The sequence below is a fragment of the Vespula pensylvanica genome, chromosome 11, assembly GCF_014466175.1.
Source record: "Vespula pensylvanica isolate Volc-1 chromosome 11, ASM1446617v1, whole genome shotgun sequence".
In the NCBI taxonomy this organism is placed as follows: domain Eukaryota; kingdom Metazoa; phylum Arthropoda; class Insecta; order Hymenoptera; family Vespidae; genus Vespula; species Vespula pensylvanica.
Window position 1 is genome coordinate 1,652,742 of NC_057695.1, and position 24,992 is coordinate 1,677,733.

Here is a 24,992-nt window from a genome sequence, read left to right on the forward strand (position 1 = left end):
AAATTAGGAAGATTAATAGGTTTTCGAGATATAAGATCTGTTTTTTTTTATTTATTTTTTTTTTTTATTTTTTCTTTTTTTTTTTTTTTTTATTAGTATTAATATGAAATCAGTAAAGACGAAATTTCATTTGAGCGTTCATACATCAATTTAAAAATTGGAGAATCTATTAATTTTATAGCAACGTTTCCTTGGTCCCTCTTTGAATACCCAGATGTACTTTTTTGCATATGAAAAGTGAAGTATTATACTTTTTAATTCTATCCATGATCTTATTTTACTACCCTGTCTGCACGTCGCTCCTGCATACATGCGTATAAAATTATAAATTGTACTGTTATAAATTATAAAGTGATCTTCTACTGAACATATATCAGCAATGAAACTCATAAATAACGACATCAGATTTATAGTATTCTGACAAGAAAGTGCTTCTCATGCTGTACATTATAGTCATAGATGCTGTTATCACGATCATCATAGTCGTTGACACTTACATCGTTATAGATCTTCTCAGTACGATTCTCAGCTGAACATTTTTCTCATTAATATTTCTCATTGATACTTCATTATTGTAAACACCCGGCAGATTCTATGTTTTTCCCAAACATTATAAACCTTTGATTAAATAATACCTTAAACTTTAGGAAAAAGAAACTTAATACCCAATGTCGATCAAATTATTCTTCCCATATTGTTGTTCAGCTGTAAGTGACGTATCAACGTTAATGTATTAGACTTTTACACAGTAAACATAATATTTACCTGTACCAATTGGGTATTAATGTATTATTTTCTCTTTTTGTTAATCATTTATTATATACCTTCTTTTCACACAGACCACCGCGTTCCACTTGTATTATCTCAATTTTCAACTTTTGGAGTTTCCCATCTTACTTGTATCAATACTTTATCTTTATTTGTCAAAACTTTTGCAGGCTTAACATTGAATAAGATTTCTTTCAATAGATTCTGCAAGTTTTCCCTTCCTTTCAATAATAACCACCCTACTTGCAACATTATGTTCTGAACTCTACTCTGTTAAAACTTTCCAAAAACATATGTTTTCTTCTGCATCGTTTAACAAAGACGAAAGATACAATAGAGCTTATTGAAGTAGAGCATTAAGCAATCTGATAGAATACCATGACCAGTAAGATAGGAGAGGATTGTATGAACAACATAGACGATCGTTTTGAGATAATCATAGAATCAGAGCCCAGAGTAGTTTAGTCAGCTCGCAAGATTTTTCGTTGCGTTGGCACAGCCGACCATTAACCGGACTTGTGCTGACTTTTCTCCCAGGTGATATATCACCAGGTCGTATTACACCTGATCGTACAGACGTCTTTGCCTCTACGTTGTAGAGCACCGAATGGTACAAATTAGAGTACCATATGAGACGAGAGTTTAACCATCAACGCGTTTGCGTTTGCTTTCGTTCCTTCAAACCCATGGTGTCCAGCCCTCGTATAAGAGAGCTAAATTATCAGTGCTTTGTGCTTCACGTATTACATATTCCACTTGTTCGGCCGTCGTATACTTGCGCGTTGGATATGGATCTCGTCCCTCTAATTTCATTCTCACGCGTCGCCATACATTTAGCGCATACGCATTTCGTTCTTGAACAGCTATTATAAATAAACGAATAGGTTATTTATTTTATAGGAATATTTTTCATGAAATAATATAATATATTTATGCGTTAAAGACATACACACCTTTGCCTGTAGTTGGATCCCTAGCTAAAGGAATTCCCTTTTTAGGACTAAGACATACGCTATCTTGTCTCATTAATTTAACTTTCTTTTTAAGAGAACATTCTTTCTCTGATCCTTTATTTGGATTTAATCTGTGTTCGCTAGCGAATTCCAACAACTCGTTATATAAGTTCGGTACCATAATCGCCATATTCTCTAATTCAGACTTTATACCAATGCCTCTTGTGGGATCTAAATTGTCTGATTCTAGTTCTTTCACGACCGTAGATAAGGTTTCGGTGAATGATCGGTAAGTATTTAAAAATTCTTGCAGTCCGATAATATTTTCTTGCTTAACCATAGTCTTTAATAGAACTCGAACATCGGACATTAATTTATGATGTTCTGCAAGTATATTCTGAAGGCTTGTCACTCGTCCTCTTAAGCAATCGTGTGCATTGTGTAAAATATCTTGCTTTTCTTGTAATTTCTTTTGCGTATCAATGATCGCCTCAGAAATAAGTTTCTCTGCTTGTTTCAACCAGTTAGCATCGACATTGTTTTCTAACTGTAACAATTCAATAAGACTTTCTTCTATTGGACTAACGGTAATTGTTAAATTTACTGTTAATAAACAACTCTCTTCCCAATGCTTAACAAGCTTGATAAAATTTGCATCGTGGGTAACACTTTCCGATGTTCTAGTCCGTAATGCTTCGTAATGTAATATAGAATTACAAGTATTGATAACAGCAGCCGCGAGATTATGTTGTTGCGTTAATTTTTCACACGAAGACAACACCGCATTGTCGAATGCAGACATGACTTCGCCTAACGCTGGATTTGCGCCAGCAGCCCATTTTAAACGCTGAATAGCGCTGGACACCAGATTTTGTTGCTGCTCTCGTGCCTCGCATACTCTTGATTGTAAATTAGATAGAGCTGCAGCTGTTTTTCTTAATTCCAACATAAAGGCGGAACGATCTAAAAACAAAAAATATGTATATATGTGTATATGTATATATATATATATATATATATATATATATATATATTTTATCAATTTGAAAATATTACATCAACGTAACTTACTTAATGGATTTATGGGACTCATATTAGATCTCAGTAGAAAATTATCTTCGTGCAACCAATTATGTGCTGTTAGCTGGAGTTGCAATCTTTGCACACTAGCTCGTGCTAATTCAACACCTTGTTGCGCCAGTCTTGCACTTTGTTTTCTTCTCCATGCGCTCTCTAACGTACTACTCAATGCACTAGCTTGAGCTAAAACAGATCCCGTAAACAAACCTTGTTTTAAACATAAGTCAACCATCTTTCTACATAATTCCTCGATTGAAACTTTGCTCTCTGCTCCAATATCTCTTTGTTCAATTTCAGTAGTAACATTTAATCCCATTCTTTGTAGTAGAAAACACAATGCAATGGCGAGCGTTTGGGTCGTTACTCCAAGGAGTTGTCTCGAGACATAATCTGCAGTAAATACTCTTACTGGTTTGTTTAATCTTTCGTCGTCATAAACATTTGCCATCTCCCCTCTAAATGCTGTAGCAATATCTCTACACATTATAAAAAATTCTTGTATTGTATATAATCTCTTTATCAGGAAAATATCTTCTAAAACTTGCCGTGCTGCTTTATTAAATATAGGCGCAGCCATTTCTTTAGCTTCTCTGATTTGATCGATCTTTTTCCAATTTAGTGGAATATCAAGTGAACTCAATGTAATCACCAAAGCATTACCTTCCATTTGTAACTTTTCAAACAATCCATTGAAACCCATTAAAAGCATTTGACCGGGTGTTAATGTTTCATCGTGATTAAGTTCTTGAATATCTGCAGGTCTAGATAGCAACGTTTCGAATCTTGATCTCATATTAGACACTAAATTTTGTACCATAGCATGTGGACTCTCCATTTCCATTACAGTAAATCTAAGGTGTATTTCCAGTTGTCTAAGAATATCACCTAGGGGTATTCCTGTCGATATGATTATTTCATTTAATTCGTTTATCATCCTAATTACAGTTGGTTCCTCTGTAATAATTGTCTTCATGGCTTCTGGTAAAATAATTGTATGAAAATTATAATTAAGTTCTTGTAATCCTTTATAGATAGAATCGGCGTTTTTAAGACATTTCAATACAAGGAATATTTTTGGATCGTTATTCGTTTTATGATTCTCAGGTATCAATGTAACAAGTTCAGATATCAATGATGACATCAATCTCATTTCATCTAAAAACCAATCTCCTTCCCGTGATGTGAGATCAACTAAACAATCTCCTGCACATTTAGCAGCCCCTTCCATCATTAAATATCTTTTGTTCAAAGCACAAAGCGCTGTTATATTAACGCACTCAAGTGCTCTTTCTGCACCTTTTTCACGTCTTAAAAATCCTGTAATCTGAACTCTTGATTCCGTATATGCCTTTTCAATTCTACTAATTGCTTCTGGTAGACCCTCAGATACCATCCTTTCATAAGCTTTTTTAAATCTCTCATTTGCTTCATTCAAGATGGCTTGCATATGATAAGAAAATGTCACTATTTGTTGTTCCTGAGAATTATTTCCATTAATTTGGCCAAAATTTGCTTCAAATTGTGTTATGACTTCATGACAAGTTTCCACTGTTCCTGATGCCAGCAACTTATTTGCCCAAGCATGGTAAACAACAGTACGATGTTGTGAAACAATACTTATTGGATAAAGATTACATATTGCTGAATATTGACTCATAAGATCCAAACAACTACGAATAAGAATAGACTGTTGAGTAGCTAATTGTGTTAATTCATTCTCAGATTGCTCACACTGAAGGATCATTTGATTTTGACCAGCATTTTGTAGAAATTCTTTAACGAGATCAAAAACAACATGATCTTCTCGTGTAGCTGATGTTCCTAATTCCGTTAGCCATTGGCCTAGTTGTGGTCCTCTCACAGAAGCCAATGCAATCTAAGAATATCATTTGCAAAATTCAATGAATTGTAGTTTACACTTTTTTATATTCAAATAAAAAAAAAAAGAACTTACATTGTGCATGTTAATTTGCTTTTCACATTCATCTATTTTTTCTTTCAATCCTATTCTGGCTTTTTCATGCGCATCTCTTGCTCTTTTAAACGTATTATATCTTTTTACCACCGAATACAAAGCATGATTACGTCCCATTGCCTGAGCCTCTTTTACTAACGCAAGTTGTTGATGTCTATCTTGCAATAAGTCTTGACACTGCTGTGATGCTTCAGTTGCCTCAATCCAACATGTTAAGTGATGACACAGCAAAGGAAAAGTTTTAACTAACTCATCCCTATACGACATATAAATTATTTGTACATATAATTATGAGATAAATAAACTATATAACTTGTAATATATAAATAGCTAAATAAAAATATCTCAAGAATATACCTGTTTGCAAGCCATTCTGCTCGCATTTCTGCTATTCTAACAGCAAACATAGCTCGTGTAAGTTCCTGTTCTAATTGTTTTCGTCCTATTCCAGTACATCTTGCTCTAGCTTGGCATGCTCCATAACTTGCGATACTATTGTCAGCTCCAGCTCTCCAATCTACCAGAGGATCATATACAAATGCTTCCAATAAAGTAAGTAACGTTTCTCGTCCTCTACGCATAACTCTAAGAGTATGTTCACAGGCCAATCGAAATATACCCTGTAACATAATTATACCAAATTAGAAAGTAATAGTAAGATAAAATAGGAAACATAATTCCTATATAAGTAAAAATATCAATACAATAAGTAATATAAATTAACTGACCTCGACACCAGTTACACCTAGTGCAGCTTTGATATTGGGTGTCATTCTGAAAGGTACTTTTTCTGGGACACGTAAAGTCTTTCCTTTTTCAAAGCATACATTATAATCTATATGTACCACTTCTCCGGTATTAAGATCAACCAATACATTATCTAAGTGCCTATCACCCAAGCCTATAATGTAACCAATAATTGACATAACAGCAACAGAATATGAATAATTTTTAGTTGCCTGCCACCAACATCCCGCATTAATGCTGTTACACCAGATTTCTCTAAAATTCAGCAAAGTTTATATGTAAGCAATATTGATCATTTATAAATTTTTGATACTATTCAATATTACTTTGGAATTAACAATAATACTTTAGAAAATTTACTAACTTAGCCAATAAATCCTTTGGAGTCTCCGCCATTAATTCTGATAATACTTGTTTAAGCACTTGAAGAGGCCATTCTTTCCTATTATCCAATGCAATACCTCTTTCATTCAGTAATGGAGTTAATTTATTATAGAACAATTCAGAAGGTCGCAAAATTGCTGTGTTTCCACTTTTATTTGCCATTGCACTTTCTCTTTGTTGCCAACGTTTGTAAAGAACAAATAATGGCGTAACGCCATCAACCCATTGTATAAGACCAGATCGTGGACCCAAAGGGATGACAGAATAATGACGTGCTCTGTAAACTTTCTTGGTGTCATTGTTTTTAGACATCATAGTATTACATATATTTAAAAACTGCATGATTCTTTCATCAAGATGTAAGTCTTCTAATCCTTTAAATAAATATGTATAAGTATGACCGTCCGAACCATGAAACATAAGCTTTTTTGGTTTTGTTTTAGTTGGTAATATTTGTACATTGTTATCAACAGATTTAATAGTAACAACTTTATTGCCAATAGCAGCAACACCTGGCATAGCGATGCATGTATCCTTTAAATTAGCTAATACTGGGCTAATATCTGTCATTGACAATGAATAAGTAGTCCGTTTTTGTACACGTTGCGCTAATTTCGTTTCTAAATGTTTTAAAGACAATCCAGCCATTTGAGGTTTTGCAGGATTTTTCGGATTATTTAATCTACTAATTACTTCTTGAATCGTAGGGCCAAACTTGTCTTGAAAACTTTTTTCATGTGGAGTTTCTGCTGATACAGATGTCATTGCTAAAAGATTTTCAAGGATAAATACTATTGGTTTCAAAATGATCCTATGCTTTTCAGCAATTAACTTATCTTTCTCTTCTGGGGTAAGCCAAACATTGTCTTGTACTTTTTGAACTTCGAATTCAAGCTGTTCAAATCTCTTGCTAATTTCTGTGTGATGTTGACACAGTGTTGCTAACCATAATTCATCCCATAACAGCGTAATTCTACGAAGTTCCTTAACAAGTATTTTCACTTGACTAACGGAATCTGGGATTCTATTAGATAGACAATCAACTAATTGCGCAAAACAAGCATCCATAAAGCCTTGATTTTCATCGTTATAAGTAGATTCATTATCCTCTTCTATGTAATCTAAATCATTATGCTGGGATGTATCATTTTCTGCCCTTTCATAAACCACTTTGTCATAATTTTTTCTTTGGCCAGAAACAGCTCCTACTACAGCAGGAAAAGTTATCAAATGGGGGGAATTTTCTGCCACTCTACATAAAAGTTCGGAAACTTGGGTTCGCACATATGCTTCTGGATGACTAAGTCTTGAAAATAATTGTGGTATAATTTCTTTCCATGGACCAGTGGGTGTCGTTGAAAGTCCAGATTCAAGTACATTCTGAAGTTCTAGAGCATGTTTAACAACAAGACGTAAAAGCCTTAGCGTAGCTGTGATAGTATCGCAATTGTTGTTTTCATTATTTGCTAATTGCAAATATTTAAAATAAGCATTTGCAGATAATTCATAATAAGAATAAATTCGTTTCTGAGCTTGCCTCCATATATCAACTAACATTCCAAGGTGTTCATTACTAGCATGACATAAAATCGGAACATTTCGTAATTGATTTTCTATCATCTCTGATGTATTTATATCGTTCGTATCTATATCACCCTCATCTTCTGGAATGGTTTTGTTTTGACTTAATATTGAAAAAATCGCGTTAAGATCATTCTCTGTAATATCTATAGGTAACAAAGATTGTATATTTATTCGATCTGTATCTGTAAGTTGACCAGAATTGGAATTATCAACAATTTTTCTACCCCATTTGTAGCACCATGCTGCAAAGCTAGACCATGCTAAAGGCAGATCAGGACATTGATTTACACCTAACTGCATTAACTTCCCAATTATCATATCTGACGTAGGTATCAAATCTGTTGTGTCTCCGAACAATTTATTCATTAAACCATCATTGTGGACAGCTTCAAATCGTAATAAATCTTCTAATTGATGATTATCAGTTATATTCGCATCTTGTTGTATCCATTTACTAAGAGTGAGTAGAAGCTTAGTTCCTGTTTCTCTTAAGTCTGCCAATTGTTCTCCACCTACAATAGATTGAGAAATTCCTAGTGATGTGGCACTGCATACTTTCAATGCTTCCTCTATATTTTCCATATCATATAGCAATTTTGCAAATTCTCTAAACGCGCGCATATTATTTTTAGACCATTTTACATGCATAGATTCCGTAAGCATTTTTTCTATAATCTCTGTAAAATTACAGTCCTGTATATCTTTGATCTGGAATAAGTCTTGCTCAATTTCAAAGTACTTTATCATCTCCCGTTTTGCTAAATTAAAATTGCCTTCTTTCCTTGCACTTCGAACCACATGTAATCTCAAGCTAGCCACTTCGTTAGAGATAGCATTATTTGTTTTACAGAAATAATCTGACCACCATAAAATTTGTGTCAAGATATTAGTACTCAAATTATTAATTTTATCCTCTTTATATAATTCGAATACATTGTTTTGTTTTCCAGCTAATAAATTTTTCAAGCCAGTAGCAGAATATTGTATTAATACAGAATCACTTAGATACTCTGAAGGTACATTTCTTAAGCCTTCCTCCATTGTTTTTGCAGCTACTTTCTGACATCTCTGTATGTCTTTGTCGAACGAAGTTTTATATTCATTGATATGAGCACTCATTGCAATATTAGTTAATGTGTTATTGCATTCAATAAGAGTCTTGGCACAACTCCAATTTGTTCTCGTTTCTTCATCCAATAGGTTCCAATTAGATAATTCTTCCATAGAAATAATTTCACCAGTTTCAAACTTTTTTAGACATTTTGCCTGCTGAGGAACTATATTTTCCATCATCTGCTTTTTTAGGAGCATATTTTTTTCTTGTGACAGAATATCACTTTCTATCACTTTCCATGTTTCCAACTGAAACCAATCGTTAACAGCTCTATAACACTTAGTAAGATGCTGCATACAAAATGTGGCTACTTGATTGTCACCATCTATTTTTGCACCTCTTGTATCTTCATCCATGGTATACCAATGCTCTTCGATAATTTGTTTATAATTTTCAGCAGCTGATTCATAATGACCAGCAGCTTCTTCCATTGCTGCTTTCAGCCAAGGAAATTTCCTATCCTTTTCTTTCGTATAAATATAAAGTCCTTGTAATGCTTCTGCTTCTCCTAACATAACCATAGCTTGAGCTGTGCAAAGAGTTGCTCTCTCGAACTCAATACCTTGAGTATTTTCACAAATACTTAAATCTTCTAAAAGTCTTTGACCATTTCTCAGAGCTGCTGTTGCCAATCCCGAATGTAATGAAACAACGCATAAAGCCAAACGAATGCGATTTAACCATTCTTTACATGTAGATTTATTAGTGTGGAAGAAAGTTCGTACTGGTTTTGATAAGGGTGATAATGCTACTGCACATCCCTCTGCAGCATTGTGAATAACTCTTTCTAAATGTTCCAGGAATTCTATAAAAAGCCTTACACGTGTGTGCTCATGCAATAGATAATCTAAACCACGATTATCTTTTTTCACTATTTCTGGATTGTATGATATCTCACGAGCTAAAATTTTCAAGGCTCCTTCAATACTTGTAAATGTTTCTTGTGGTTTCCCAAGAGAAGTACGCAATTTATTAATCACGCAATGTTGTGCAGCTTCTAGGCCACACCAAAAAAATAAGAAAGAACAATTTGCAAGTGCCAGTGCATACATTTTTGTCATTATTTCATTTTCAGACCTTTAAATGCAAATTAATAAATAATTGAGAAGTTAATGATAAATAAACATAATTAAAAAATAAAAATTAAAGATTTAAACTTACACTGTTGGCCAGCACAAAGTAAATATTTCAGCTAAACCAGATGCATCAATGTAATGTTCTTGCAATAAAAATGCCATATAGGTTTTAAAATATTGTGCTTGCATTTCCCCATTGTTGTTACCTCTCATGTGTAATCTTTGTGCAAGGATTAAAGATTCTAATGAATAACTCTCAATCTCTTGAAATTTCTAGAAAATATACACGTACGAAATACACACAAAACATACTATAATAGAAAATATATAATTTTGTATATATATATATATATATATATATATATATATAATTATAATTATATATAAATATAATTTTATATATATATATAAATAATCAAATAAAAAATTTTGTATTTTTATTCTTCATAAAGTTGCAACTTAAATGCAAAAAAAATTTTTTAAAGTTAGAATAAATGTAAAACTTTTTATATTTCGTTTCATAAAAACAACTTACCTTCGTTTCTGACGGTAAACATTCTTTATTCAATTTTGGAATAACAATATTAAGAGGCACGTTCATAAGTAGTTGACTATACTTTTCACGTACATGCTTGTCATATGAAGTCAGATGTAACATTGCAAAGTCAACAATACTTGAATAAATTTCTTGTCGCCACACAACATTTTTTGAACTCAATAAAATTTCGAAAATAGAACAAATAGCAATTAAAATATCATGATCAGTTGTAGCACCACAAGCAATTAAACTGGTAATAACATTTTCACATTCCTTAGTTTTACTCAAAATACCAATGTAATTTTCAGATTGTATACAAATCTCTTGCATCCAATTAGATAAAAGTAATAATGTTCTATTTGGACTTCTTTTGTTATAAGTCTTTGCTATAAGATTAAGTATTATAGATAAATGACCGCTTGTAGGTGAAGTAGTTGGTACATCTAACGTTCCAGGAAACATATCTATCGGGCGGCATGCAGTTGTTCCTGTTATTAAACTAGAGCTTGGTACAAAATGATTATACCTGCAAGAATTTCAAATTACATAAAATATTCTAATTTAATAAATTTAATACTTAAATAATCAATTTTATATAAATAAAAAATTTTCTAATAAAAAATTATTAAATTTGTATATTTAACAATTCTTAAGCATTTTTAAATTGATAAAATAAATATATTTTTCATATATATTTATAAAAAAAGAAAAAGAATATAAAAAAGACATTACCTAGAGCAATGTGCATAAAGCAAATACAAAATGCTGTATTGTAACAATGGACTGGCAATAGATAATCCTGGGTCATATGGTTTTAATTTAACAGCAAGGAGTTCTAAGATAGTTGGTTTTAATGCCCACATTCCAATTATTGAATTACTTGCATTTGCTGGAAAGTAATTAAGATTTCAAATATTTGAACATTAATGAAAATGATATATGTCTACTTTTATTATTATATCTTACCTATATCTGAAAGTGCACGTAGAATAAAAATAATAACAATTTCTGCATCTGACTTTTTATATTGCACATCAGTGAAAGGATTGTCCATGACTAAACAATCAATATCTCTTAGAATAAGTTTGTAAGCCATTTCTAAATCAGCTAATATATATCTGTATGCCTCTTGTAGTAATGGTATGTTCTTCAAACTCAACAGACTGTGATATACACCAAGGCTAGCACTTTGTATGGATATAGAATTTCTGAACCTTAATTTTAATAAGGTTGAATTTTTTCCAAGCAATTTATGCACCAGTTCCAAAGGTAAATTTGCTGATACCTCTTTTATTACTTTTGAGATAGTATTCAACATAGAAATAATTGTATCATCCCAAAAAATGTTGACTCTTTGCAATTGAAGATCGATAAATTTATAAAGTAGATCGTGATTTTTAGTTACGCGACTTTGAATGTATCCTAGGAGCAAAAATGCACATTCATTTGCTACCATGATCAATTCCTCTTTTTCTTCTGACAGATCAACATTTTTTTTTCTTTTTAATTCCATTGAAGCGAGTATGTTCATCAAAGATTGTTCCTTTTCTTTTGTTAAGATATCTTTATCAAGCATAATTTTAGAATTTTTATTATCATTTCTCTTGTTAATATATAAACATTTGAGCATCTTTATTAAATTCTCTTCATTAATTTCTTCCTTATTAAAACTTTTTAAAAGTGTTTCAATATACTTTTGTGATGAATGCATATGCCTTACACATTTAATTACATTTTCAGTATTTTCAAATGGTGCAATAAGATTTTGCGACCACTCCTCATAACCTTCATTTAATTCAATTGCTTTTACTACAGTTTTCAACATCTTTGATAGGCAATCCATTAAAAAGGACCATTGTACATTAGGTGTAAGATTAGGATTCAAATGATCAGATATACTTTTAGTCACAGTATTAAATACAGATATCAAAGATGTAATACGAAGTATACATTCTTTAGGTGTTGGAGATGTTTCATCGTTAGGTGAATTTCTGCCAGATTCAGGTATAGTTAATTCTTCGTCATAACTTTCCATGTCTTCCAAAAATTGTCCTAATAAAGTCAATGTAAATTGCAAATCTGCAATCCAAAATGTTCGTAACTTTTGCAAGCTTTTACTTGCATAAGCTACAATGGATCTTTGTTGTGTTGAATCTATGTGCCAACCCACTAAAATATCGACTGTATCACGAAAATGATTGGAAAAAGTCTCAGGATATGATTCAATTAATAATAATATGGCATCCACTGTTGCCACCAATAAGTCTGATCTATCAACATTTTCCAATGTTGATTGCAATTGTGACATCATAGACTGAAATAAATAAATTATAATTATATATTTTGTTTTCATCATGCAAAGAATACCTAAAACATATATTTTTTTATATATATTCTATATATTAAAAAAAATTTTTTTCATGTATACCACTGAGAATTCCTTTAATCTTGGTGTTTCTGCATCCAGTTTGAGCATTTCAACAAAAGATTTTATTAGAAGACATTTTATGTCATCTTTTCTTTCCAAGGAATACTTACTAAAAGTCCATTCTATAAATCTAAAATAACAAAAATAAAGTTAATCTTCACCGCGAAGATAAACATTTTTTCTACTTATATAAATTTATAACAAATTATTATGAATACCTTTTGAAATCTTGATCTACGACATATCCGATACGACCTAAACATTTTGTCACATGTTGCTTTGCATCTGGTCCAGGACCAGAATGTAAAATATCTAATAAGCTTTCACAGATATGTTCTAAGTTACGTCGTATATATCTTTGATTTTCAGGTGCTAGTATACCTTCTTGTACTTGTTTGCAAAGCATCATGAAATGATCATAATCATCCTCACGGCATAATCGCCTCAGAAGCTTGGAAATTCTGGAGTCCTCTATAATGCAACACAATTATTATTAACACGAATACAAAAGACAGATATATAGCTATAGAAAATAATATATTTGAACCATTTATTCTTTTATCATCATAGTATTTGTTCTGGGAATTTTCCTGATTTTTCAGCGATTCTTGAAACTTGGGTTTAGGTGTAGAATGATAACTGGACTCTGTATTCGCATCACGTTCAGATGTTTTCTTAAAACCCCGGCCACGTAAGCCTCCTCTGCCACGATCTCCTGAACTGCTACCACGAGCCATTCGAGGTTCATTGCGTGGTATCCCACTAATTCTACGATAAGATTTGAACATTATAACGGAATTTTTCAAAGTCATTAAATATAATATTACATGAAGATAATAAGGCAATGAAGAAATATATCTTATTAAAATAAATTATATACCTTGGTTTAAATTTGGAGAATGAATGATCTGATAAATAATTGTTGGAATTTCGTTGGCAAATGACCAAAGTGCCACGAGGGACATTAAACTCGTTAATTCCGTAGCTAGTCAAAGTACCTCCTTCTCCTTTTTCGATATCACTTCCTTGACTATTACAAGGAGACTCTTCAAGTGTCTCTGAGTTCCTCAGTCCACGTAACTTCGTGTTAGTATTAAAGCTCCCACAGCTATTCATTACATTACTCTGCGGATGGTCTGCATGACCTATATTTCATACATATAACCTATGATTAATTAAAATACTTAGACATATCAAAATATAAATAATAAAAATATATTATATATACTACATTATATTAATTAATTCGAAAATAGATAGATGCAATCAAATACATTATTCTTTCAACACATTGAGACACAAATATACACAGATATTTCAATTTGTTTACACGACCATTCTTTTATCATAATATTATTTCACAAAACTATTTTAATGTTCAAACATTTTCTCAAAGATGCATAATTATTTTCACTCCTTAATTATTATCATAAATATATTATGTATTATAAAAAACGCTTTTCTGTTGCTCAATGATAACAATGAAAATTAAAGTCACATAGCTTGTATTTTTATAGCAATTTAATATATGTCATATTTGCCCAAAAAAAACAATTCTACATAAATAATCTTGATTAGGACAAATATTACGAAAAAAGCAACGTATCATAACCAAATACGTAAAGTAAAATGTAATTGAACAGATCATTTCTAAAAAAAAATAGATAAAAGTATATCTACGGAAATATAAAATTATTTATACGATAAATTAAAGTTTCATATATATATGTATGTATGCATATATATATATAAATATATATATGAATATATATGAATATGTGATATATATATATATATACACACACTTTTGTATAGAAATATTTTTAATATTAAACTATAAAGGAAACGGACAGATCGAATTATAAAGAACAACGTATCGAAATGTAGACACCTTCTATGTCTGTAACGCATAACATTAGGAAATAATTTATTATTAACATTAATATTACCTTTTTTCGACAATAACTTTTTGTGAAATGTACTAAATATTGTGCAATCGATTAATCAAAAAAGAAGCATAAGCTAATCAGCGCACAACATGCGTGATTTTCGCAAACCATGTAGCAAACGCATACTGAACATTTGCATAAACAAAATAGTTCACAGTATGGGTACTCTGATACTGTACGTTACAAACTTTAAGTCCATTCTTATGATCCCTATTCTGTTAAGGTTGCATTCAAAATATTTGTTGAAAATAGACAAATTCTTTATTATATGAAATAATATAAGAAAATTTATTAAATATATTTTTCAATTAATTAATTTAATTTAGAATTATAAATTTATAAACTAAAAACTATTTTAATCGCCAATCTAGAGATAGCCAATCAGAACTTACAATTGAATTGTACCATATCTTTTGTCAAAGCAAAACAGGTATATTCCGTGTTTTTATTCAGTCACGAAAAAATCTTCCAAGCATTTAAAATTCAATTGAAGCAGCAAATTGAAATATAAATTAAAATAAATATTTCAATAAATTTATATATATGTGTGTGTGTGTGTGTGTGTATGTGTGGATATAGTTCTGTCTTTTAAATATAAATGTTAACTTTTTATTAATTATTCGAGATATATTTTAATCACTTGTTTAAAATAATCATTCACTCATTGCAATTAATTGCATATATCGAAAGATCACAGAGTTATATATTTCTGCAAAATATCTTTAATATGTAAAAAAAAAAAAACTACAAAGTAGCTTATTAATAAATATTTCATGTTACACATAGAGCATTTGATCATGTTGTATATCATATGTATTTATTTACAATAATGTATAGATCAAAAACATTTTTTAATATGTATTAGGAGTTAAATGTTTTTTATGGACATAGGTTAATTCAAACATCAATTATTGTATGCCAATAATATTCTTTACATATTTATAGACTACAATATTGCTATAAATTTGTAGAAATAAATTAATGATCATGATCATCTTCTCCAGGAGGCTTTAGAGCTGCCTCTTCGCCTTCTTTCATTTCAGGTGTATGTGGCCAAATTGATGGATTGTTTACTACTCCACAATGACTTTCTGGATGATATTCCACAAATTCTTCCATTGTCATTTCAGCATAAGGCATTATAGCTCTTATAGAGCTAATAGATGCATTAATATCCTCAATTTGTTTTTCAGATCTTCTGCGATATTCTTCAACCTCAACAAGCTAAACATTTTGAAATATATATCAGAAAGATATACTATATATAAATTTATATTATATTTTAAATTACCTTTTTTATATCTGACTGGATAAAGAAAAAATAAACTTCTATAGATAAAATACTTTACCATCTGTTTTTCTTCACTATCAATAAGAGAAGTATATTTGTCAGCAGGATATGGTACTGTTAATGCTTCGTACTCTTTTCGAAATTTTTCAACAAGACCAGGTGTTGTCACATTCTTTTTGTAATAATCCCAATTAAGTTTTGGTGAAGATTCGGGATTTGCCAGCATTCTGTAATGAAGAATGAAATGCAAGAAAAAATATAACTTATAAATGAATCATTTGACAGTTGTATGACTATACTATAAAAGATATTTAATATATACATATATATATATATATAATAGTTTTTTTTTAATCAAATTAAATATATTTGCTTATTGTCACAACTTTCATATGCACTAAAATATTACAGAATATATTATGTAATAGACTATTTTTTGGACTAACCGACGTAAATATTGATCGGACTTCGCTTTAAATGCGAAAAATAATTGTTTTTGTTCTTCTGGAACTCTTTCTGCTATTGCTGCCCAATTTATTGCTTTAATCGCGCTCCGCGACATTTTGTACGCTTAATACGAAATACAAGGGTTAACGACTACGACAATCTAAACCATAGGCACCAAGAACTACACTAAAGCAGACAGGCAGCTTGAGAAGACCACGTAATCAGTGGTGGTTTTACACAGTTTACATATATTTAGAAACTTCCAGTAAGAATTGACTAGAATTAATATAATCTGTTTTTGTCCAGAAAAATGCTTGAATTGAGCAATTTAAAATGAAATTACAAATAGGTAAGAAAAGAAACAGAACATTTACATAATACTAATTTGTATAACTTTAGTTAATTCGTTTGCTCAAATATAAACTGATCTTGAAACTATCATGTGAAATAGGCTTAAGGAAATGCAGAGCGAAGAAGGGGAAGGAGCTTGACAAAAGGAAAAGGAAAGGGTAATGAAGTTTCCAATGGTGTACGAACGAGGGCGTTACCGAGCGTTGCTCGACTCAAGATCAGAATCGAGTTCGTTGAAACTCGGCCGAATCGAGACGAGTTTGTACGAGGAAAACTGGATCGATAAAACAGGAATATGGCCGTGAAGGGGGTAGACTGGGGTGTCGGCGAGGGTGGGCGGCGATCAGGCGGTTGAGCATAAAGAGGATAGGATAATATCGGTGTGCGCGCGTCCTCTTCGCTAACTTCGATTTCGCCACTTTAATGTCGGCGGAGACGAGGATGTAGTTATGCCGAAGAAAAGCACGAAGCATGTGAAGGAATCTGGGATAACGAGAAGCTCCCATCACGGTTGTGATTCCGGCACGAGTACGGATATCAAAGTGAAGCACTTTCGAAGTGTTCACATTGGCGTTACAAATGGAAAGCGTTGGTTATCTCTTAAAAAAAGGCTGGGATTGTCGACGGACGAAGACCTCGCAGTTTATCTTCTCGATCTTGCTGAATCAATCGTCAGGTAAGTTCAACGGTTGTACAGCCTATGACGTCTTGTTGGTGTGCATTAAACATCTCGACTTGCATCAAAGAGTTCTCTTTCTCTACGCGCATGGGGTAGCTGTCACTCTGTCGGGGTTTCCCCTCTACTGTCAACCGTCTGTTATACTGAATCGCCATCTTGCCGCAACGCGCCGGAGGGGCAAGGGAGGATGATCGATATCTGATCAAAAGCGCGGGATAATGGTCTTGTTTCCAAACTTTTCGAAATTATGTCAGTCGCATTTATCTTGTTATATTTAGATCAAGATCTTCTTTTGATACTTTTTATTAGAGAAAACTGATAAGAAAGATAGTATATTTCAAGGATTTTAATTACTATTATAATTACACATTTTTATTTGTATAAAAGAAAATAAAAAAAGAAACACCCGGACGCGAATCAGTGTTATTTCTAATAATAACGCCTAGTACGAATGAAATTGATATATCGAAATAAATTTTTACTATTATATTTAACTGTATAACAATTTTTATTAATTTTATGAAATTTATATTAGTAAATTATAAAGACATTTGTACATGATGATTTTGTTATTTTTAGACAAGATAATAAATGCAATGGTCTTGAAGAATGGAAAACAAATGGCAAAGAAGAAAGGGACTCAGAAATTGTCAAGACTGAAAATTCAATAGATGATACGGAAGAACCTCTTCGTCGAAGCCTAAGGAAGCAAAGTACTTCTATATGTCCAGAACCTGATGTTTCATCTACAGACACAATACAATCTTTACAAACAGAAGTACATGATGACATTATTAAGCTCCATGTACGTCGTAGTTCAAGATCTAAACATCATAAAAATAAGGCTAAACATCATAAAGACAAACGCAAGAAAAGAAAACACTTGAAAAATGCACAGAACATAGAAACAGATAAAGATTATAGGTTACAGGAAGAAAAAAATCCCAATAAAAATATAAATTCAGTTATTTGTAACACCGAGATAAATACAGAAGCAGATATTAAATCTAAATTAGATGTAGAATGTTTTCGTGTCGCTCCAAAAAATATCGAATCTATTATGACAAAGACTGAGCATATAGATAGTATAGGATTTATAAAGGATGTAAATAGTGAAAAGAACGAGTTAAATTGCAATAGCAAAGGTATCGATATACCTAATGGAGTAGCACAGATTGGAGAAGATACATCTAAAAAAAATATACAACTGCAAACTACTCCAGCTGTCTCTTCTTCTGAAAAGAATATTATGAATGAATCTGTTGTCAAAGTTGTAAGAGATATATTAAGCTCTCAGAATATGGAAAATACAGAAAATAAAAAAATTAATGAAACAGAAACCAGATTACATAAGGAACAAAACACAGAATCTCAGGAAAATAGTAGTTCAATTTCTAATGTATTAGATGAAGCAGGAAATGTAAAAGCTTTAGAAGAACGTAAATTAAAAAAGAAAAGAAAGAGACCAAAACATGAAACTGATGGAGAGGAGAATGTTGTCAGAGATACGCCCGATGATTTTTTGGATGAAGCTATGCACAAACATCGACGAAAAAAGCACAAGCATACTAGTGAGCACAAAAATAAGAAGCATCATGATGTGCGAAAAGCACCACAAGATGGAATCATTACTCAAGAAGAGACTCCAAATTTGAATATAGTAGAAAATGAATCTGTTATTTCAGTAATAGATAAAACTCAAATTGACGTAAACTTTGATGGTAATATATCAGAGCCTCATAGATTGGCAATTACAATAAAACTCTGTCAAGATTGTAACAGTCGGCATTTACAAGATGCATGTCCACTCAATACACCTCAATATACTATAACAGACTCTATAACGTATGAAGATTGGTTAAACAAATACAAAGAAAATCTTGAAGTAATTAAGGCTTTAAAATCTGATGATCCTATGTCAGAAGGTTATGGAAGATTACCAGATGATGGTTTTGAGTCAGATGAAGATTCAGTACCTGTAGATCATTGTAAATCGAAAGCAAAGATACAGAGGGAAGAAAAACAATTACTTGTAGATTCAGACAGACCTTTGTATGCTAGAGATTCTTTACCTGAATGTTTTGAATTAAAAATTACAACAGCAGAACATGGTCTTGGAATTTATGCCAAGAACCCAGTTCCCATGTATGCCAAATTAGGTCCATTAGTTGGTAAATCTGTAAAAGAAATGGACATACCAGATGATTTTCCTATGAGACATATTTGGGAGGTAAATTTAATGCGTGATAAATTTTTTATTATATTAAAAAAAAAAATAAATAAATAAATAAAAATGCTCTTATATTAAAAGATTACTTATTTTCTTTTTAGATAGATAATAATGGTAAAACTTCATATATCAGTACCACTAATCCATTGAAAAGTAATTGGATTCGTTATATGAGACCAGCTGAAACAAAAGAAGGAAGAAGTGTAACAGTAATTACAAAACAAGGTGAATTACATCTTATCACTACACAAAACATTATGTCAGGAATGGAACTGACTTATTGGGCAGATTCATTGTCTTCAGCATGGACTAGGAAGAATAAAATTGATAAAACAAGTATGTAAATATTATTTTATTGATTTTAGTACAATGATATAATAAACTTTTTAATTAACTAATCTAACTTTGATTATTCTTAGATTGTGGTGGATGTAATTTAAATTTTACCCATCCTATATATTATCGTTTGCATTGCTGCATTTTTCATGATACCAATTATAGTTTGACTATTAGAAAATACCATTGTAAGGTAAGATGTAGACTAATTTTGTATTTGCATAATAATATTCAAGCTGATTAATAATTTTGCACATTACTTTCATAACATTATATTTTGCACATATAACAAAAGATTTTATATTAGGTATGTGGAGCTGCTGTTCTAGGAAAGGATAATATCATGAAACATGCAGCAGAGTTACATGCAGGACGTGGTGCATACCAATGTCAGTATTGTAAAAAATTTTTTTTAAGACTGAACTATCTTGAAATGCATAGAACATATGGATGTGCACAGAATCCGCAACGTTCTAGGCCATTGTGTGATTTTTGTGGACGTAAATTTTGTCAACCTCAAAAACTCAAAGTACACATCAAAAGAATGCATAGTGGTAAGAATACAATTAATATATATAAAGTATTACAGATAATTTATATATATACAATTTTATACAATTTTTCTTATTTAATTTTTATTTATTTATTTTCAATAGATATGTCCGAAGTACTCAGGGAATTCCAATGTAAACTTTGCTTAAAGCTTTTGGGCTCTCGTGCAGCTCTTCAACGACATATGAAAGAGGTTCATCATAAAGATGTAGTAGGAGCAGCAACATGTGATAGATGTGGAAAAATGTTCCAAAATAAGAGTAATTTAAAAATACACATGTTGACTCATAGTGGTGTTAAACCTTTCAAGTAAGAATATTGTGCCAATATAAGTATCATTATTGAATAAAATTACTTCATTAAAAGATATTTTTGAAAAAAATTTCATCTATCTTTTAATGGAAAATATTTTTCATAGGTGTAAAGAAAATAGTTGTAAAGCAGCTTTTACTACAAAGCAATGTTTGCAATTTCATTATAAAAAGGTACATGGTCTCACAGAAGAAATGATGCCTAAAATCGAAAGATCGGTTGCATATACTTTCGATGCTTATAGTGGTGGTCTTGTGGAAGATGTCGGACGTGGTAAAACTCCTCGTTTAAGTAGAAGAAATTCACAAGTATGTATGATATATTTATAATAATATATATGAAATATTCGGAAATGTAAGCAATATTTATTTTTTGTAGCAGGATAATAGCAACAGTTTACCATCTTTGGATGATTGTAGTTCAGAAAGTAGTTTAAAAGTTGAAACAAATACAAATTCTACACATCCTGCTATAATGGAGTTCCCAAGTGGAACAAATACTACATCCAAATATACAGTAGAGCATGATACTAAAGTATCGGGTGCTTCTACTCGTGTTACAATGCCTGTACCAAGTGGTATTGATACGAATGTAGAGGATGTACGTACAGATGTGGATTTGTATGCTGCATCAAGGATACAAAGTAAAGGAAGTAAAAAATGGCTGGGTGAATTTAATCCTACAACAACATCGGACATACCAACGTCGCATCTACCATCTGTCCCACCAGATGTATATGAATTTGAGGATAGCAGAAAGGAAGAAGAAGATAAAACTGTCTCTACAACTGCTACAACACAATCTCTACTAGATAGTAGTAAGCTGGGTCTTAGTGTATACAGAAGAACAGAAAGTGCGAATGCTAGCTTACTTGTTGAAGCAGCTTTAGATGCTGCTGAGAGAGACATAGGAGCAGTTTCTAGTCCAATATTGGAAGACAATGATCGTGATGCAAATTTATATTCTATTTCTACACAATTACAGTCACCATTACCACAAAGATCTCCAAGTCATTTAGATTCATATATTCAACAACAAGATGAATTAATATCACCAGCACCTACACCGGATAATCGACATACTCCGCCTAGTCACTTGCATGTGGATTATCATCTTCACCGACCTGTGGATTATATGAATGCATCAAGAACACATAATATCGAACAGTATCTACATCACGAAGATTTACCACGTGTTTCTTCTCCAAATAGTTATATTCACATACCACAAGAAGACTTGGTATCTCCGTCAGCTACACCAAATCCACGATATCAAGATATACACCATCACCATCAAATGCCCACTGATAATTTATCAAGCGATGAAGGTGATTCAGTAGCTCAAAATCTTAGTCTTTCTGTTAAAGAGAAAGCTTTACAACTAGATTTGTCAACGTCATATAAATATGATCCTCTTGAATCTGATTTTGGTAGAGAAAGATCAAACTTTGAGCCTCTTGTATTGAATAGTGGGGAACTTCAAGGTCTAGATATGTCAGCTAGAGGATTTCATCATAGTTTTGGTGCTCAAGTACAAAATACAAGATATCATCATCATCATTTATATGAAATAACCGAACGGCAAAGTGTCGATCTCAGTAGGACAGGTGGCTATTCCATGTCTCCACCACCACCACCTCCTCCACCCTATTCTCATAGTGATGTTTTGCGGGTTGTTAGTCTAGATCTTACACCTGGTGGAAGACACAGTGTTGATCTAAGTCTTTCAAGATCACATCATTTGCACAGTTCTGGAACTCGTGTTATTACTAGCCCGCAACCAGCTAGTTCTTCTACCCCGCATATAGTACCTGACACAGTTGAAGGACGAATTTTATCTCCACCCCCGCCTCCCTTACCAGGATACAATCCAAGTTATCCTGTAAGCCCAGCTCCATATCATCCTCCTAGGCCAGCATACCATCATTATTCTGGTTATTATTAATAAATCGTAACATAAATCACAAACCTTAACTTTTAAAATTACATTTTAATTACAAAGTAAATTCATATACAGAGCTCAAGTCTGCAGTTTGTATACGATACGATAATGGAACTATACGTCGTTATTCCATTTTATTTTTATCTTAACAACCATAATGATATATATAAATGGAAGGTTTTAGAAAAATATTGTTTTGTTTAGAATCTTTGTTATTGACACTATGTCATTTTGTCGTATCATTACTTTAATCAGCATTTTACGATTTAAAAAATTTTATTGTTTTCTTGAGAATTTACTTTAACAGATGATACTTATTGTATTATCAAGTTGATTAAGAAAACTGCCACTCTAACATATGTATTTTTAAGATAGAAAGAGATTATTTCTACAATAGCTTGTTCCCTAGCAGTGGAAAAAAGTATTGTTTTATCAATTAATTTATATATTTCTATTTATAATTAGAAAAATTTTATGTCAAATCTAAAATTTTATTATTCAAACTAAGGACAGGAGGCTTTTATCAAAAAGATAATATTACATAATATATATGTTATATTATCAGTATGACATTAGGATCTGAATTATGCACAAAAAATATATTTGCATTAAGATGAAACATTATATCATTTCCAAAGTATCTGTGTGAAAGAGAGATATATAGCTCAGCAAATGCAACAGTATGTGTGTGATATAAGAGTGATACATGTATGTATGCATCCTTTAAATTGAACAATATTATTTTTTTAAGGTATTGGATAATGAAACTTTATGAATAGCTCTGTTCTAGATATTTAAGCTGTATGAACCGTTAAAAATGATTAAGTTGTATTTGGTTATGTAGCTATTAGATTTATTATTTATTATATTCTTTTTTCCATTTTTATACGAAACATGCGATATGTAATGGTTATCCCCTGTTAATATGGATCATTGGAATAGATAAATTTCAGATATGATCCAGTACCACGTCCGTGATAATTAATGTTATAAAAAGTTGTTACTTAGCTTCTAGCTTATATTCTTCTATTTCAGATATATACTCCCAACAAAAAATACTCCATATAAGATGAGATTAGTCACTATTTCATACTAATAACATCCTGGGTAGTTTGACATTGCTGTCATCTATATTTTTCAAATTAAAGACATGTGGTATATAAAAGAAACAATTTTAACATGTAATATTATGCTTATGATTCAAGCAGAATGTTGTAGCTTATAAATATGTATTTAAAGTTATTATCTCATTAGTGTGCAATTTTTAGAAAATAACACATTTAATTAATTATTTAAAGCATTACTATATAACGTTAATAATACATAAAGTTGCAGACAAATGATTTAATTACTTTAAATGTACAAAAGAAGATTGTAGTGAATAGTATTACCCAGGATTTTAAAATTTATGAAATAATTCAATCAGGATGCCTAATGGTAGCACTAAGTATACATCTGTATGGTGATAACAAATTACAATGTTCTTTTTTTATTCTAGTCATTACATATATGTAATAACATATTAGCTATATAATGAATGGTTTGGCTATTGCAGATGAGTGCAAAGCATAGTGTATACATAGAATTTTTGAAAATGTGTATCTTAAACATATTTGTTTATTTTTAATATTATTTTTTCAGTATCATGTCAAGTTTATTCTAAGAAACGCTCGAACAAAAAACAACAAAGTACAGAAGTAATAAAACATAGTACGTTTTTTTTTTTTTTTTTTTTTTTTTTATTTCTTTTTTTATATTGATGTTATTAATCGTACTATGCAATAATTATGAGATTTTGATAGAATATATGTATTAAATATACATATAATTTTGCATAAAATAAGCATTTATTTGTATATTTTATTTAATAACACGCATGTATTCATTATGTACTCATTTGCAAAATCCATATTTATTTGCGTGTAGCTTCCAACTCTTTATGATTGCGCTCACTAGCCATTTATTGAAACCAAAGATCTAGATCTATTGTAACATTTGTGCCAAATTGCAAGGCGCTCATTTTTATGTATACAGTTTTAATTAATATAAATATCATTTCTTCACTCTATAGGTGTACAAAGAAATACTATCTTAATAATGTTAAAATTTTATGATATTTTGTCAAATTTTGTGATTATTTTATTTTATATACATATACACTGTATGAAGATATGTAAAAATGTTTTACATTTATATATGTTATATATGAAAGGTACAGTATATAATTTGTAAATTTATATTTTTATTTTTATAATTA

General features: G+C 31.2%; 3 protein-coding genes across 5 annotated transcripts; 1 reads left to right on the top strand and 2 right to left on the bottom strand.

Moving 5' to 3' along the window:
• Positions 1-1,409: 1,409 nt before the first annotated feature.
• Positions 1,410-14,737, bottom strand: LOC122633199 (serine/threonine-protein kinase SMG1). 2 transcript variants are annotated; one of them, XM_043820838.1, is made up of 16 exons: positions 14,597-14,737; positions 13,528-13,792; positions 13,195-13,415; positions 12,866-13,118; positions 12,648-12,777; positions 11,186-12,533; positions 10,952-11,108; positions 10,217-10,745; positions 9,767-9,954; positions 5,888-9,682; positions 5,505-5,778; positions 5,134-5,396; positions 4,756-5,032; positions 2,793-4,677; positions 1,722-2,684; positions 1,410-1,631 (listed from the first exon to the last, which is right to left on the bottom strand). In XM_043820838.1, the coding sequence occupies exons 2-16, from the start codon at positions 13,761-13,763 to the stop codon at positions 1,447-1,449; spliced, it is 10,704 nt and encodes a 3,567-aa protein (XP_043676773.1). In that variant the 5' UTR covers positions 13,764-13,792; positions 14,597-14,737; the 3' UTR covers positions 1,410-1,446. The 2 variants fall into 2 exon arrangements, with proteins under 2 accessions (XP_043676773.1, XP_043676774.1); XM_043820839.1 differs by having other exon boundaries at positions 13,528-13,812.
• Positions 14,738-15,391: 654 nt separating this feature from the next.
• LOC122633214 (ATP synthase subunit d, mitochondrial-like) lies at positions 15,392-16,724 on the bottom strand. The gene is made up of 3 exons (XM_043820873.1): positions 16,334-16,724; positions 15,946-16,114; positions 15,392-15,820 (listed from the first exon to the last, which is right to left on the bottom strand). Exons 1-3 carry the CDS (start codon positions 16,447-16,449, stop codon positions 15,575-15,577), a joined length of 531 nt encoding a protein of 176 aa, XP_043676808.1. The 5' UTR covers positions 16,450-16,724; the 3' UTR covers positions 15,392-15,574.
• A 155-nt stretch (positions 16,725-16,879) lies between these two features.
• LOC122633209 lies at positions 16,880-24,437 on the top strand. 2 transcript variants are annotated; one of them, XM_043820866.1, is made up of 8 exons: positions 16,880-17,361; positions 17,944-19,594; positions 19,696-19,930; positions 20,014-20,123; positions 20,238-20,484; positions 20,587-20,791; positions 20,901-21,102; positions 21,173-24,437. In XM_043820866.1, exons 1-8 carry the CDS (start codon positions 17,135-17,137, stop codon positions 22,736-22,738), a joined length of 4,443 nt encoding a protein of 1,480 aa, XP_043676801.1. In that variant the 5' UTR covers positions 16,880-17,134; the 3' UTR covers positions 22,739-24,437. The 2 variants fall into 2 exon arrangements, with proteins under 2 accessions (XP_043676801.1, XP_043676802.1); XM_043820867.1 differs by having other exon boundaries at positions 21,176-24,437.
• The last annotated feature ends 555 nt before the right edge of the window (positions 24,438-24,992 follow it).

Excerpts from the sequence above, each read along its gene's own strand:
- LOC122633214 (XM_043820873.1), bottom strand. The coding sequence starts at position 16,449 with ATGTCGCGGAGCGCGATTAAAGCAATAAATTGGGCAGCAATAGCAGAA. Across the intron at positions 16,115-16,333 it reads TCCGATCAATATTTACGTCG|AATGCTGGCAAATCCCGAAT; the intron begins GTTAGTCCAAAA and ends TCTTCATTACAG. Across the intron at positions 15,821-15,945 it reads ATAGTGAAGAAAAACAGATG|CTTGTTGAGGTTGAAGAATA; the intron begins GTAAAGTATTTT and ends CAAAATGTTTAG.
- LOC122633199 (XM_043820838.1), bottom strand. The coding sequence starts at position 13,763 with ATGAATAGCTGTGGGAGCTTTAATACTAACACGAAGTTACGTGGACTG. Across the intron at positions 12,534-12,647 it reads GATTAAAGGAATTCTCAGTG|TCTATGATGTCACAATTGCA; the intron begins GTATACATGAAA and ends TATTTATTTCAG. Across the intron at positions 5,397-5,504 it reads TAGGTGTAACTGGTGTCGAG|GGTATATTTCGATTGGCCTG; the intron begins GTCAGTTAATTT and ends ATTATGTTACAG.
- LOC122633209 (XM_043820866.1), top strand. The coding sequence starts at position 17,135 with ATGCCGAAGAAAAGCACGAAGCATGTGAAGGAATCTGGGATAACGAGA. Across the intron at positions 19,595-19,695 it reads CTATGAGACATATTTGGGAG|ATAGATAATAATGGTAAAAC; the intron begins GTAAATTTAATG and ends TTTTCTTTTTAG. Across the intron at positions 21,103-21,172 it reads TAAGTAGAAGAAATTCACAA|CAGGATAATAGCAACAGTTT; the intron begins GTATGTATGATA and ends TATTTTTTGTAG.